The sequence below is a fragment of the Salmo trutta genome, chromosome 12 (genome assembly GCF_901001165.1).
Source record: "Salmo trutta chromosome 12, fSalTru1.1, whole genome shotgun sequence".
Classification (NCBI taxonomy): Eukaryota; Metazoa; Chordata; class Actinopteri; order Salmoniformes; family Salmonidae; genus Salmo; species Salmo trutta.
In genome coordinates this window covers 91,521,272-91,537,580 of record NC_042968.1, presented here as the reverse complement: position 1 = coordinate 91,537,580, position 16,309 = coordinate 91,521,272, and the positions used below count along the sequence as shown (strand labels likewise).

The 16,309-nt window shown below is 46.3% G+C and overlaps 1 protein-coding gene across 1 annotated transcript; it reads left to right on the top strand.

Moving 5' to 3' along the window:
• The first annotated feature begins 3,390 nt into the window (after positions 1 to 3,390).
• fhdc3 (FH2 domain containing 3) lies at positions 3,391 to 15,824 on the top strand. Its single transcript, XM_029766742.1, has 12 exons — positions 3,391 to 3,476; positions 3,549 to 3,816; positions 7,009 to 7,070; positions 10,002 to 10,104; positions 10,671 to 10,756; positions 10,897 to 10,997; positions 11,325 to 11,395; positions 11,613 to 11,720; positions 12,066 to 12,136; positions 12,437 to 12,554; positions 13,500 to 13,664; positions 14,238 to 15,824. The coding sequence occupies exons 1-12, from the start codon at positions 3,391 to 3,393 to the stop codon at positions 15,822 to 15,824; spliced, it is 2,826 nt and encodes a 941-aa protein (XP_029622602.1).
• The last annotated feature ends 485 nt before the right edge of the window (positions 15,825 to 16,309 follow it).

Here is a 16,309-nt window from a genome sequence, read left to right as displayed (position 1 = left end):
GCCTCCCTTGTTCTCTTCAACCTCTGCCTCCCTCATTCTCTTCAACCTCTCTGCCTCCCTCATTCTCTTCAACCTCTGCCTCCCTCGTCCTCTTCAACCTCTGCCTCCCTCATTATCTTCAACCTCTGCCTCCCTCATTATCTTCAACCTCTGCCTCCCTCATTCTCTTCAACCTCTGCCTCCCTCATTATCTTCAACCTCTGCCTCCCTCATTATCTTCAACCTCTGCCTCCCTCATTATCTTCAACCTCTGCCTCCCTCATTATCTTCAACCTCTGCCTCCCTCATTATCTTTAACCTCTGCCTCCCTCATTATCTTCAACCTCTGCCTCCCTCATTATCTTTAACCTCTGCCTCCCTCATTCTCTTCAACCTCTGCCTCCCTCAGTCTTCAACCTCTGCCTCCCTTGTTCTCTTCAACCACTGCCTCCCTCATTCTCTTCAACCTCTGCCTCCCTCATTCTCTTCAACCTCTGCCTCCCTCATTCTCTTCAACCTCTGCCTCCCTCGTTCTCTTCAACCTCTGACTCCCTCATTATCTTCAACCTCTGCCTCCCTCATTATCTTCAACCTCTGACTCCCTCATTATCTTCAACCTCTGCCTCCCTCATTATCTTCAACCTCTGACTCCCTCGTTCTCTTCAACCTCTTCCTCCCTCGTTCTCTTCAACCTCTGCCTCCCTCGTTCTCTTCAACCTCTGACTCCCTCATTCTCTTCAACCTCTGCCTCCCTCATTATCTTCAACCTCTGACTCCCTCATTATCTTCAACCTCTGCCTCCCTCATTATCTTCAACCTCTGACTCCCTCGTTCTCTTCAACCTCTTCCTCCCTCGTTCTCTTCAACCTCTGCCTCCCTCAGTCTTCAACTCTCTGCCTCCCTCATTATCTTCAACCTCTGCCTCCCTCATTATCTTCAACCTCTGCCTCCCTCAGTCTTCAACCTCTGCCTCCCTCATTCTCTTCAACCTCTGCCTCCCTCATTCTCTTCAACCTCTGCCTCCCTCATTCTCTTCAACCTCTGCCTCCCTCAGTCTTCAACCTCTGCCTCCCTCATTATCTTCAACCTCTGCCTCCCTCATTATCTTCAACCTCTGACTCCCTCATTATCTTCAACCTCTGCCTCCCTCATTATCTTCAACCTCTGACTCCCTCGTTCTCTTCAACCTCTTCCTCCCTCGTTCTCTTCAACCTCTGCCTCCCTCAGTCTTCAACTCTCTGCCTCCCTCATTATCTTCAACCTCTGCCTCCCTCAGTCTTCAACCTCTGCCTCCCTCATTCTCTTCAACCTCTGCCTCCCTCATTCTCTTCAACCTCTGCCTCCCTCAGTCTTCAACCTCTGCCTCCCTCATTATCTTCAACCTCTGCCTCCCTCATTCTCTTCAACCTCTGCCTCCCTCAGTCTTCAACCTCTGCCTCCCTCATTATCTTCAACCTCTGCCTCCCTCAGTCTTCAACCTCTGCCTCCCTCATTATCTTCAACCTCTGCCTCCCTTGTTCTCTTCAACCTCTGCCTCCCTCATTATCTTCAACCTCTGCCTCCCTCATTATCTTCAACCTCTGCCTCCTCTCTTGTTTTATCTCCCCCGATATTAAATTAAACAACTCCTTTTGAAAATAGCATCGAAATCTCTTTGTTTCTTCCTCGAAGGGACGCCATCTCTACTGCCACTCGTCCGACCTTCACTGCTGTCATATGCAGGGCATGTGTGGTCCACAAAAGTTCAGATTCGATTCGCCTCAAGTAGCCTTGTCCTGTAAAACTGATGTTGACCACAGGAGGGAACATTTACTGGAAAGAGTATGTTCTAAACAACGTCTAAAAATAAGCTAAATAAAATGGGTATTTTTATTTAGATATTCATATTTTGTTATGTTGAATAAATTAATGTTGATATTTTTTTATTCTTCAGAATGTAGACATACCCAATCTGTTAAGGTAGGGTATCGCCAAATCGGTCCTTGACGCAAAGATCTAGAATACGTTTGCCGTTATTCACACATGCGAATTCACGTTATAAACGAGGAAATCCATTTGGGCTTGTGTTATCCTGTCCGGAAGTTGATTGATTGATTGATGGGCACGTTCCTATCAGGTGAGAGTGCATGTTTGTGTCTATGTATGCATGCGCTCTTCACTGTGCCGCGCGTACTGCAGCCATACAGCACCCGACGTTTAAGTTTCAGATGCAAGACGGTTTGTTGCAGAATGAAATGCTGATCAGCGATTTGCGGAGTATATTGTTCATCTGCGTTTGGAATACGATCTAAACTGGTAGGTGAATAAAGAGTTATAGCCTAACTGTCAACGCGAATACGTTTTTTAACGCAAAAATGTTTAGTGACAAAACCATCAGGAGAGTTGAAAATGCAATGGAACCCATTAACTTGGTAATTTAAACCGAAAAAGTTATATATTTTTCTATGTACATACCTCATCACGCACAGGCTTTTATCCACAATTTCAAGTCAATTTGATGGAAACATCTCAGGTAGGAAAATGCGCATATTGTTTGTATGTGGATTTTAGATGATTCGCATGGAACTCTGGCGCTAATTGGATGGAAACCTAACTAATGACGGATTTTACCCGTCAGTTTGGTTGATTTTTAAGCAGTATGCCAGTGTGAAACCGATTTGTTATGTTTGTTGCAGCTTGCTGGTGGCCCTTGAGTGAAATCAATTGAAAGCTGTCGCTGTGTTATAAAGAAACAAGTTAAATTGATTGAACCGGTTGATATGTTATAATGGAAAAATAGAACTTGATTTGTAAGTCACAATTTTGTGTGGTGGGGTTGGACTATGTAATGGAGTTTGTTATAGGCTACTGTTGAATTTGCGAACTTTTACTTAGTTTACTTTTTATTTATATATAGACCTTCCTATTTTTGTATTGTACGTTTCATTGCTTTAATCTGTTTTGACTGAAACCAGTCGAGTTTTACTTGCTATACTGTAGCCTCGTTCTATTTGCCAAAGTTACTTTTGAAACCTGCACGTTTATGAAAACATGCAGCACCAATTCTCCAGGCAAATGCTCTTTTAAATGTGTCTATTGGATGCTTTGTGTGAACTGTCATCATTGTCCTCCCTAGAGCGACGTGTTCTGTGGTTAGTATATTTTATTACAGCCCTGAATATTCAAATAGTTCTAGTTCCATCAGATACTGCGGTCACATTTTGGCACAGGACTAGCATTGACATGGAGAGAAGTAGAGTCACTGTGCCATGTAGGCTTGGGCAATAAATATGTAAATTCATCAGGAGCCTCTCTCTCTCTCTCATAGGTCCCTCTGTCCCATCTCTCGTCAGTGATCTGTGCTCTTCTTGGCCTATATAACTTTTACCTCCCCCTCTGGCTTGACAACAGACATCTGTCCTCAAGACACTGATGGAAGAAGCTGTAGTCATAGCAACTCATCCCCCTCCTCCCCCTGGCCCCTCTCAACTCCCTCACACACCTCCAAACACACAGGGGTCATCTCTCCATCCCACCCCTGAACCTCCTCCCCCTCCTCCCCCACCACCCCCTCCCCCCGCCTCCCCAAGAGGAGGCTGCGATGCCTTCTCCCGTAGCGTACACCGTCGTTCCAAGATGAGGAACTTTAACTGGGATGCCATCCCCCGTCAGTCGGTCCTTGGGAAGAAGAACGTGTGGACGTCCCAGAGCCAGAGGCCCATGGTGGATTTTGAGCTGGACACCCAGAGGATGGAGGAGATGTTTAGCCGGTCTGACACTCAACTGCCTCTACGAAAGACTGGATCTGTCAAGAAGACAGTCAGGGGCCTGTCCCTATCCACACAGGGCCTACAGAGGGTGAGTACAGCGAGGGTGTGTGTGTGTAGCGAGGGGAAAGTGTGGGGGGGTTGAGTGTGCTAGGGCTGGAATTGGTCAAATACATGGAACAGCTGGGGGTCATAGAGGTGAGGTCTGAACACCCCTGGGACTAAGTTACCAAACCAACACAACACCCCTCTGCCTCACTTTCCCCTCTCTGCCAATGAAGACTGATTGAACTAATGAAGAATGATCCACAGTCTGTGTGGCTACTAGATGGTATAAACTCTACTTAATATCCATGAAAGGTGAGGAGGTGACAGGACAGAATTAAAGATCTCTTACTCCAGAGTTCACACAAGGTGCTTAAAGTACTTGAATACCTTGAAAATTAGACATTTTCCCAAGTTGGTACTTGAAAATTATTTGAATTTAAAATGAGAACAGAAAATGATCAAATATGAAAAAATGTATTTGTCTTCCGAATTAATTTCCAGGCAGACTGCCGAGTTTTATTTCCTCACGTGTTTCGCACTCTGGTTGCCAGGCGAGCTCTCTCATTCCACCCACACTAACACTTAGCCAGGCAGGTACAGAACAGACTGATTAGGCGCCACCAAATGTCACACACCGTCCTTCTACACCTGCATTGCTTGCTGTTTGGGGTTTTAGGCTGGGTTTCTGTACAGCACTTTGAGATATCAGCTGATGTAAGAAGGGCTATATAAATACATTTGATTTGATAGCTTAAATGCCGGGCCAAATGTAGATTCATCTTGCCTGGCAGGATATTGTTTTATGAATGGGTTTTTCCAGACCCAACCAGGGATATAGTGGAGGGTAAACTCATGGAAACGCTGTTTACACCAGTGGCGGTGCGTGGGTAAAATCACTGTGGGGAAAAAGCCATATTATAATTGCTTTGTTTGCTATATAACCTGCTAGTTCATATGCCTTGAGACGGTGATATAAAGGCCTAAAGGCCGAGACAATAAGAAGACACAGTGGCAGAATAAATTCAACCACATTTCTTTTTGTTTTATCACAAAACCGGCGAGCAACATCTGTCAGGTGAAGTCCACAAAGTATATTGCATGTATCAAGCAAGGTAATGTTTCAGACATTTTCGGACCTCTAAAAAAAACCCGATTGATTTAGAACCACAGACAGTTACCGCAAGTCGCAAAGAAAACAGGAGCTGCCTCCACTATTCCAGCACCATTTCAACATCATCAAATCACCACTGCTTAGTCTAATACAGTGACAACTAAAACAATGTTGTCCCATTTAAGCTGTGTGTGTGACGACAAAAACATGTTGACTCGGTCTATCACTCTGTCATACAGTACAGGCTTTTATTTGTTGTTTTCCCTGGCTAAAATGCTTGCTCTCTAGCCTAACTTCCTTTTAATGGGCAACGTTAGATAGTTAACGCTAGCTAGCTAGCCAGGACAACAACACGACGAGATGCAATAATTCAAGTTGTTTCTCAATGACCTATGCTCTCAATGCAATTTGATAGGAGTGACGCCAAATCCAAGCTGGCTTCCCTTGACACTTTTTTTTAAATTTTATTTTTGGTGCGTCAGGACCGATCACATTTGAGCTCACTCAGTTTAGGTCAATGCTGATTGGCTATTTAAAAAAACATATAATAATAATAATTATCAAGGAAGGCCAAATAGACATTTTTTTCAGTACACGACACACACAGATGCGTGCGAGTCTTGGCTGCAGTAAGAAAGCCAATTGCCATCTGCACCCACTCAACAGCCTAGATTTACGTTTTCATTACTTCTAAACAAAATAACTTTTTGGGGTTGTCATACGCTTCCCTCTGTTTTTTAATTCTTGCTTGAACAGTTGCTAAGATTATATTTGGTTGGTCTTACAAAATAACTTTTTGGGATGCAGCAGTTGTCAGCTAGAATGCTAACACTCATTGACATAGGCTGTAGCAAAAGTTAGCCAAAGAGCCATTTTACTGGTTGAAGTGTTTATTTGCCTTGATGATAGAGGGTAGTACGTACAATCCAGTACATCACTGGTGACAAGCTTCCTGAAATCCATTACCTATATACCAGGCGGTGTCAGAGGAAGGCCCAAAAAATTGTCAAACTCCAGTCACCCAAGTCAGACAGTAATCTCTAATACCGCAAGCGGTACCAGAGCGCCAAGTCTAGGTCCAAACGGCTCCTTAACAGCTTCTACCCCCAAGCCATAAGACTGCTGAACAACTAATCAAATGGTCACCCGGACTATTAAGGACTATCTAAGCCACTGCTTTACGCAACATTTTATTTGTGAAATAGTATTGACTCTTTTTATTTAGATAATTATCTGAGTTCTAATCACGCCTACCACTGAGAACAAGCGGAATCATGATTGATTCATGTATGCTCGATATGTTCGCTTGCTCCTACGGATTTGCCTTGTTAGCAGGGCATTCACTCACCACTCTGTCCAACGGACCGGTGAAAGGAATTACCTCTGGCTGTTAGCAAGGTAGCTAGTTATAACTAAGACTAGTTATAACAGCCTGTGGGATCAAAACTTTCTTTGAAATATAAAGACAATTTAATTATTATATTTATTTATATATATATATATATATATATATATATATATATATATATATATATATATACTGAACAAAAATATAAATGCAACAATTTTACTGAGTTAGTTCATATAAGTGAGTCAACATCATCACTACTGACTTACTGTATGTAGTGAAACACATATTATTGAGTAGAAATTGTGATGTAGTGACGTTTGTCTTTTTGAGTTTGTGGTTGTATACTGCCATCTGGTGGCGACCAGTAACAATTGCATAATAGGAACTATTACTAATTGATGGTTCCTGAAAATAAATATTAGTGCTTGGAAAAAGTACTTGAAAGTTCTTGAATTTGACTTGCCACTGTCTGTACGAACCCTGTTACTCATACCCAGTGCTGTGTGCGTGTTGATGGTGCGTCCTTATTCAACTAATTCAACTAAGATTTCTTAAGAATTCATCCCATTTCTTGAATTGCTAACTGGTGTTCGAAATCTGTGTCATGGTGACACTAATACCAATGTGAACCCCCCCCCCCCTCCCCCTCCCAAAAAAAAGTCTATCTTACCTTGGGCACCCCCCAAGAGTCAACAGGTAATTGGATCCCTGGCTCATTTTAGTAGTGTGGTTGTTTCTGTCTGACTAGGTTGTGTTTCATCTTCTCTCTGTAGGTCTTAATCCTCAACTCTAAGAAGAGTATGAATGTTGGGATCTTTCTGAAGCAGTTCAAGAGGTAAAGTGGGGCCAGGGGTGGGAGGGTATGAACCCGGGGCAACAAGGGCCAGGGGGGGGGGGGGGCAATAAAATATCCCAGGAATGTTCCATTTGCTCAAAAAGCATATTTCTCTCAAATTTTGGCCACAAATCTGTTTACATCCCTGTTGGTGAGCATTTCTCATTTGCCAAGGTAATCCATCCACCTGACAGGTGTGGTATATAAAAAAGCTAATCAAACAGCATGATCATTACACAGGTGCACCTTGTGCTGGGGACAATAAAAGGCCACTCTAACATGTGCCGTTTTGTCACACAACACAATGCCACAGATGTCTCAAGTTTTGAGGGAGTAGGCAATTGGCATGTTGACTGCAGGAGCTGTTCCCAGAGAATGGAATGTTCATTTCATTTCTATACCGTAAGCCACCTCTAGCGTCATTTTAGAGAACTTGGCAGTATGTCCAACTGGCTTCACGACCACAGACCATGTGTAACCATGCCAGCCCAGGACCTCCATTTTCTTCACCTGCGAGATTGTCTGAGACCAGCCAGGCTCAATGACAGCTGATGAAACTGTAGGTTTACACAACCAAAGAATTTCTGCACAAACTGTCAGAGATACCGTGACGAGATCCTGAGGCCCATTGTCGTTCCATTCATCCACCTCCATCACCTCATGTTACAGCATGATAATGCACAGCCCCATGTCGCAAGGATCTGTACACAATTCCTGGAAGATGAAAATGCCCCAGTTCTTACATGGCCTGCATACTCACCAGACATATCACCCACTGAGCATGTTTGGGATGCTCTGGATCGACGTGTACGACAGAGTGTTCCAGTTCCTGCCAATATCCAGCAACTTCACACAGCCATTGCAGATGAGTGGGACAACAGGCCACAATCAACAGCCTGATCAACTCTGAAGGACATGTCAGTGATTCTCTCGTTAACACAGGTGTGAGTGTTGACGAGGACATGGCTGGATATCACTCTGTCATGCTGACTGAGTTTGAATAACAGACTGGAAGCTTCAAAAGGAGGGTGGTGCTTGGAATCATTGTTCTTCCTCTGTCAACCATGGTTACCTGCAAGGAAACACGTGCCGTCATCATTGCTTTTGCACAAAAATGGCTTCACAGGCAAGGATATTGCTGCCAGTAAGATTGCACCTAAATCAACCATTTATCGGCACTTCAAGGAGAGCGGTTCAATTGTTGTGAAGAAGGCTTCAGGGCACCCAAGAAAGTCCAGCAAGCGCCAGGACCGTCTCCTAAAGTTGATTCAGCTGCGGGATTGGGGCACCACCAGTACAGAGCTTGCTCAGGAATGGCAGCAGGCAGGTGTGTGTGTGCATCTGCATGCACAGTGAGGCAAAGACTTTTGGAGGATGGCCTGGTGTCAAGAAGGGCAGCAAAGAAGCCACTTCTCTCCAGGATAAACATCAGGGATGGACTGATATTCTGCAAAGGGTACAGGGATTGGACTGCTGAGGACTGGGGTAAAGTCATTTTCTCTGAATCCGCTTTCCAATTGTTTGGGGCATCTGGAAAAAAGCTTGTCCGGAGAAGACGAGGTGAGCGCTACCATCAGTCCTGTGTCATGCCAACAGTAAAGCATCCTGAGACCATTCATGTGTGGGGTTGCTTCTCAGCCAAGAGTGGGCTCACTCACAATTTTGCCTAAGCACACAGCCATGAATGAAGAATGGTACCAACACATCCTCCGAGAGCAACTTCTCCAAACCATCCAGGAACAGTTTGGTGACGAACAATGCCTTTTCCAGAATGATGGAGCACCTTGCCATAAGGCAAAAGTGATAACTAAGTGGCTCAGGGAACAAAACATCAATATTTTGGGTCCATGGCCAGGAAACTCCCCAGACCTTAATCCCATTGAGAACTTGTGGTCAATCTTCAAAAGGCGGGCGGACAAACAAAAACCCACAAATTCTGACAAACTCCAATCATTGATTATGCAAGAATGGGCTGCCATCAGTCAGAATGTGGCCCAGAAGTTAATTGACAGCATGCCAGGCTGGATTGCAGAGGTCTTGAAAAAGAAGGGTCAACACTGCAAATATTGACTCTTTGCATCAACTTCATGTAATTATCAATAAAAGCCTTTGACACTTATGAAATGCTTGTAATTATACTTCAGTATTCCATAGTAATATCTGACAAAAATATCTAAAGACACTGAAGCAGCAAACTTTGTGGAAATTAATATTTGTCATTCAAAACTTTTGGCCACGACTGTACATTATCAGCCGTGAGTGATCAGTCACTCATTATGATGTAATGGACCTTGTCTACTTCCAGAGTCACCACTAAAACCAAAACACAGTTCATCAACTTCTCAACTGACCTTATTGGTGCATGTTCAAACACATTCAACTGTATGGCTAATGTGACACGTTGTTAGTTACAAAGGAGAAACAATGCCTTTATTACAAAACTTCATACTTGACAATGGAACTAATTCACTCTTTCAGAGGTGTTTTCTCTTTACTTAATCCAGTTTATCACCCAGTTAACTGGTTATAGTTGATCCAGTCTATCACCTAGTTACCTGGCTATAGGAGTGTATCTTGTGCTCTTAACTTTATATTTCTGCCACATGCATAACGTTAACTCAATGTCCAGCCAGCCCTAACTTTGACTAACAAATGTACCTACCGTAGACGACACTGTGGTTCTGTGTTTCTCAATGACATCTGCCCTTGAATGGAATCTATTGGAATCGATGCTATATAGATTGTGTTTAGACAAGAATGGTTGATGATGTTGGAACGACAATGCATCCCTGTTTTTACTTGATGAGAGCTTGGATATTTCCGTATGTACATAACTGATGCAGTCGCTGTATTTCGACTAGACTACTTTTCCGTGGAGCAGTGAGATTAGGGTGACCTATGCACTGTGGCTGTTCTTTCTCTCCCCTGTAGGCCGGTGAGGGACATAGTGGATGACGTCAGAAGGGGGAACTGGTTGAGGTTTGGAGCAGGAAAACTCAAGGAGCTCTGTAAACTACTGCCAGATGAGGGAGAGGTAACAATAACTGAATTTAGACAATTCTGATGTATTTTTTTTTTTCCCCACTACTTGGTCTTTTGGCCAACCACATGAGATCTTTTCACATCTGATCATTTTCAGAGCTGATCTCATAGGTCAAAAAAAAGATCACAATTGTGCTGCCTGTGTAAACGCAGCCTAAATAACCACCCTCTTTTCTCACTTCATCTACATGCTCCAGCCCAGGGCTGAACCAGTGATCTGTCGTTGGCTCCAGCCCAGGGCTGAACCAGTGATCTGTCGTTGGCTCCAGCCCAGGGCTGAACCAGTGATCTGTAGTTGGCTCCAGCCCAGGGCTGAACCAGTGATCTGTAATTGGCTCCAGCCCAGGGCTGAACCAGTGATCTGTAATTGGCTCCAGCCCAGGGCTGAACCAGTGATCTGTAATTGGCTCCAGCCCAGGGCTGAACCAGTGATCTGTAATTGGCTCCAGCCCAGGGCTGAACCGTCACGTTAACAGTGATCTGTTGTTACATGTGTTTCTTTATGTTCCTTGGTGCTGTCTGTCTGATGGGACTGATGATGTGTTGTCCTCCCACCAGGTGAAGAAGCTGTGGTCGTTCAGTGGAGACCTGACCCAGCTGTGTGAGCCAGACCTCTTCATGGTGCTGCTAGTTAAAGTACCTGGGTGAGAATGGGGTCAATTGTCAGGGTACTAGGTTAGCACCTGGGTGAGAAGGGGTTAATTGTGATGGTACTAGTTTGGGATGGTTAGTACCTGGGTGAGAATGGGGTCATTGTGATGATGGTGGTGTTGTCCATCTCTAGCTATGAGGAGCGTCTGAGGACTCTGATGCTGAGAGAAGAATTCTTCCCTCTGATGGATGAGCTGAAACACTCCGTCGCTGTCATGACTAAAGCAGCCAATGGTGACACACTACTCCACCTCTGTCCCGCTCTTTCTCTCTCTTTCTCTCTTTCTCTCTTTCTCGCTCAGTCTTTCAATTCTAAGGGCTTTATTGGCAGGGGAAGCGTGTATATGTATACATTGCCAAAGCAAGTGAATAATACTTATCTGTCTCTCTGTGTCTCTCTCTGTGTCTCTCTCTGTGTCTCTCTCTGTGTCTCTCTCTGTCTCTCTCTGTGTCTCTCTCTGTGTCTCTCTCTGTCTCTCTCTGTGTCTCTCTCTCTGTGTCTCTCTCTCTGTGTCTCTCTCTCTGTGTCTCTCTCTCTGTGTCTCTCTCTCTGTGTCTCAGAGCTGTTGGTCTGTGACGACCTCCACTCAATCATCCGCCTGGTGTTGAAGGCTGGAAACTACATGAATGCTGTATGTAACACAATTTTATATACTATCAAGGACTTACAATGCATGTGTATTCTCTACTATCATATGGTACTGTACGTGGGCCTTGTTTTCAAACAGTTTTTTCATGTGCCGTGTGTTCGTTAGTGTCTGACTGCTAAATGACTAAAGTGAATATGTTATTGTGTGGTTGTTTTAGTCTGTATGTATGTGGGCAGTGAAAGTAAACTGTTGTTTTTAGGGTGGGTACGCTGGCAGTGCCATCGGTTTCAGGATGGCATCTCTACTAAAGCTGGCAGACACCAAGGCCAACAAACCTGGCATGAACCTGTTGCACTACGTCACCATGGTGAGGGGGAGAGGAGGGAGGGAGACGTGTATGGGAGGGAGGGAGACGTGTATGGGAGGGAGGGAGGGAGACGTGTATGGGAGGGAGGGAGGGAGACGTGTATGGGAGGGAGGGAGGGAGACGTGTATGGGAGGGAGGGAGAGCTGGAGAGGGAGTTGGCAGGACAGGGGGAGCTGGCAGGGCAGGGGGAGCTGGCAGGACAGAGCGATGAGGGTGAGAAAGGGATGGAAGGGAGTAATATGAAAATATAAATGAAGACGATGTGAAGGTACACATCCAGGCTCCGAGGATAAAACATTCTACTGGAACGAAACTAACTTCATCTTTCTCTGTCCCCACCCACAGCAAGCACAGGAGATAGACGGGGCCTTGTTGAACTTCCCTGAACAGCTTCAACACATTGGGATGGCTGCAAGGTAGACAATCATTATGGCCAGTTACTACCTTGTACCTATTATTCAAACTCATGTTTTGTTCTTTGTCAATGGTTGCTCACAATGTAAAGAGCTTCGTGATTTCTGTCTGGAAATGAAAAGTGCTCTTTTTATTATTAGGATTAAATGTCAGGAATTGTGAAACTGAGTTTAAATGTAATTGGCTAAGGTGTATGTAAACTTCCGACTTCCAACTGTACATGCATTTACTGTCAGTTACTGTAGTAATGTGGATGAAATGGTACCCCCCAAAAAATGTATTTACTGTAAATATCTTTCCAGGGTGCAGAAGCAGGAGGTGGAGTTAGACTTTCAGAGGGAGGAAGAGAAGGTGAAGGAAGCCAAGATGGACGCCAGCACACAGCCTGAGCTACAGTTGCAGATGGAGACCTTCCTCATGGTGAGGGATGGCCAACATACACACACCTTTTCTCTGTGACCTGTTTACTGTAGAAGTCCATCCCTGATGTATAGTGTGTTAGTGAGTCTCACATAACCACTGTCAATATCCTGGACATTTTGAAACGTTATGGGTGACCATTTTGTTAGTTTTATATTTTATAATATGGTAGCCTAGTGGTTAGTGGAGGGGCGGTAGGTAGCCTAGTGGTTAGAGTGGAGGGGCGGCAGGTAGCCTAGTGGTTAGAGTGGAGGGGCGGCAGGTAGCCTAGTGGTTAGAGTGGAGGGGCGGCAGGTAGCCTAGTGGTTAGAGTGGAGGGGCGGCAGGTAGCCTAGTGGTTAGAGTGGAGGGGCGGCAGGTAGCCTAGTGGTTAGAGTGGAGGGGCGGCAGGTAGCCTAGTGGTTAGAGTGGAGGGGCGGCAGGTAGCCTAGTGGTTAGAGTGGAGGGGCGGCAGGTAGCCTAGTGGTTAGAGTGGAGGGGCGGCAGGTAGCCTAGTGGTTAGAGCGTTGGGCTCGTAACCTAAAGGTTACTGGATTGAATCCCAGAGCTGACAAGGTACAAATCTGTCGTTCTGTCCCTGAGCAAGGCAGTTAACCGGTAGGCCGTCATTGTAAATAAGAATTTGTTCTTAACTGACTTGCCTAGTTAAATAAAAATATATTGCTTGAGTGTAAAAGCACTGGACATTTTGTTGAAATGAACTTACATTTTTACAGTGAATGTGACAACATTTAACCATAAACCAAACACATGCAACTGAGTTGTACCTGTTGTTCTCTCTCTCTCCCACTCTGTTATACATCTCAAACACTGTTCTAATGCTGTTTTCAACCCCAGTAGTTTTCCTGTATATATATTTTCTCTCTTGCTAACCTAGTGATCTGACTGTAGAACTCTGTCTCTGTGTGTCTCGCTGTCTGTGTGTCTTGCTGTCTCTCTCGTCAGAGGGCTGAGGCCAGACTGGCTGACCTCCATGCCTGTCTGTTGGACCTCAACTCCCTGAGCCAAGCTGTAGCAGAGTATTTCTGTGAAGACCCAGCCACGTTCCAACTGGAGGTGTGCTGCTCCATATTTCACTCATTCTGTGAGCGCTTCAACAGGGCTGTTCAGGTGAGACTGGACGCAACACATTAGGTTTGAGAAATTCCGCTTAACTTTTCCCATAATGCTATTTTCTCCCCCCCCCAGAAGTCCTGGTTGCAGGATTCCTGCTTATTCCTTTGTAAATCCAGGAGTCTTCCAACCAGGATTTCCAGAAAACTGGGGAATTTGGGGAAATTTAACTTGACTTTTGTATGTATGTGTTTTGATAGTACCACTGATATTGATTAGTGCATTGTTGGGAAAGATCAAGAAAGTAATTTCACTGTACTAGTGCATGTGACAATAAAAGTTGAAATGTTGCTACCCTAGGTGACGTGTTAACACATGATGATGATGATGAGGAATCTGGGACAGTCTGAATTTCCTGAAGAGTATAGTGATCTTCAGTGACAAGCAATGCCATCTGTCCACATTTAGTTAAATATTGGGTCACTCAAACAACCCCCCCCAACTCTGTTTTAGCCATTTCATGCACGGCACACTCGCACCCTTCCATCTTCTCTCTCTTGCTCCTTTCCTCTCCTTGCCTCTCTCTCTCCTCTCTCTGACCTCCATCACTGTGTCTCTCCTCCCAATCAGGAGAACTGTGAGCGTGAGGCAGCTGAGCTGAGACGCAGGCAGAGGGAGAGGTTCTGTAATGTGGCCAAGCGTCGCTCCACTGCCACCTGCTCTGACCTGGAGCCCGCCGGGCCTGGCTCTGCCATGGAGTCCATCCTCCACAGCTTCCTGACCACCATACACCCCAGGGGCCCCAGGGGTCTGGCAAGGCGCAGACACCACCTCCCTCCCGTGATGTTGTCCCCCATTGGGGGCTCGCCCATCGAGCCCTGCCCCAAGTCCAACCCCCTGGCCGATGAGCCAGAGACTAGAGCTGGTCCAGGGCCTAGCCGGTTCACCAGACCAGGAGGGAGCACCCTGGGTGGGGAGGCAGATGTGGTGACACCCCGGAAGGACCAGGGACAGAGGGAGGAGAAGAGAGGGGAGGGCTGGCCCAGGGAGCTGGATAGCCCTGATGCGGTGGTGGAGAGGTTGGATGGGGGGGTGGAAGAGGCGGACTCCTATCTGGACCGCCCTTCAGAGCAGAAAGAGGGGAAAGAAAACGAGGGGGAGACAGCGACCCCAGAGGACCAGTGGAGATGTTTTGGGTCAAATAGAGCCTCTTCCATCAACCAGAAACGAACCCCTAAGAGCTGTAGCCGCCGCAGCCTGTCGTCCATCGACCAGAAACGAACCACTAAGAGCTGTGGCCGCCGCAGCCTGTCCCCTCGCCAACACACACCCCCCACCCAGAAGGAGGAGAAGAGAGCGGGCAAGGAGGAGAAGGAAGAGGTGCAGAGGATGCGTGTCGTGTCCAGGAAGGTGCTTCGCTACCAGACTGGCCGAGGCAGGCTATCTGGTGACCCAGAACATCCTGAACTGCCAGAGTTGGGCGACAAAGCGAGCCTCGTCCCCCAAAACCAAACCCCCCAACGCTCCACATCTCACCCTATCTCTCAACCCTCCACCCCAGGTCATCGCCCCCACTCTACCCCCGAGCCCTCCACCCCTCGCCCCAGGGAGATGAGAGAGGTAGACCTGGCTCTCTGTAACAGCATGGGGAACCTGGGCTCTCCCTGGACCATCCTCAGCCCCCACATCTCACCCCAAAACCACACCCCCCGCCGACGACACTCCTTCTTCGCCTCCAGCGCCGACGATGTCCTTGACGATGGTGTCTGGTCATTGCCCCCCACCCCCACCCGCCCTTCCACCCCCACCCGCCCTTCCACCACCCGCCCTTCCACCACCACCCACCCTTCCACTGCCACCTGCCCTCCTCTGGTGCTGCTGGGGAGGATGAGGGCTATGGAGGGACACCCTGGACCCTCAGACCTCCATGGAGAAGCAGGGAGGGGGCCTTTGTCCCTGCCTGACTGCCCCAGTCAGAGAGCTCTGTCCCAGGGCCCCATGCTTCGCTCTCTCTCCCTGGATGAGACTGGAGGGAGCCAGGCTCCAGGATTCAGATTCCGCCTTGGGGACCTGTTCCAGAGGCGCAACGCGCTGTGGGCCCCAGTTGGTGCTGGGACTGAGACAGGGTTTGCTACAGAGGCTCATAAACCCTTGGAGAGGCAGAACAGTAGCTCTGGGATTGTGTCTTTCTTCAGACGCTTTGGGGAGAGGAGATGAGCCAGCTTGGAGGAACAGGACTCCCAAGGAACATGTACTTAACCAGGGGAGGCTTTTTTTTTTTTGAATTTTTTTTTTAAGTATTTGTGTTGATCTTATTTCATTTTTATTTTAAGTGAGCTCCTCCTATTTTGAGTGACATCTCTTAATGAACAGCCCAAGGTAAACATGCACTTACCTTGGATGGGAGACCTCTGTCTCTGTGGGGCTGGGAGAAAGAAGGCTTACTGTTTTAAAACTGTTCCAGATCGTACCCTATTCCCTACGTAGTGTACTACTTTTTGACCAAAGCCTCGTAGGCCCTGGTTAAAAGTAGTGCACTTCATAGGGAATAGGGTGCCATTTGAGAGGTACAGTAAGTGAACAACATTCACATCATACTTCTTTTAATTATTCACAGATCCAGATTTAAAAAAAATGGTATTTGTACAAGACAAAACAGTTCTCCTTTTTAATGTGTACATGATCTCAGGTATAGTGTGGAA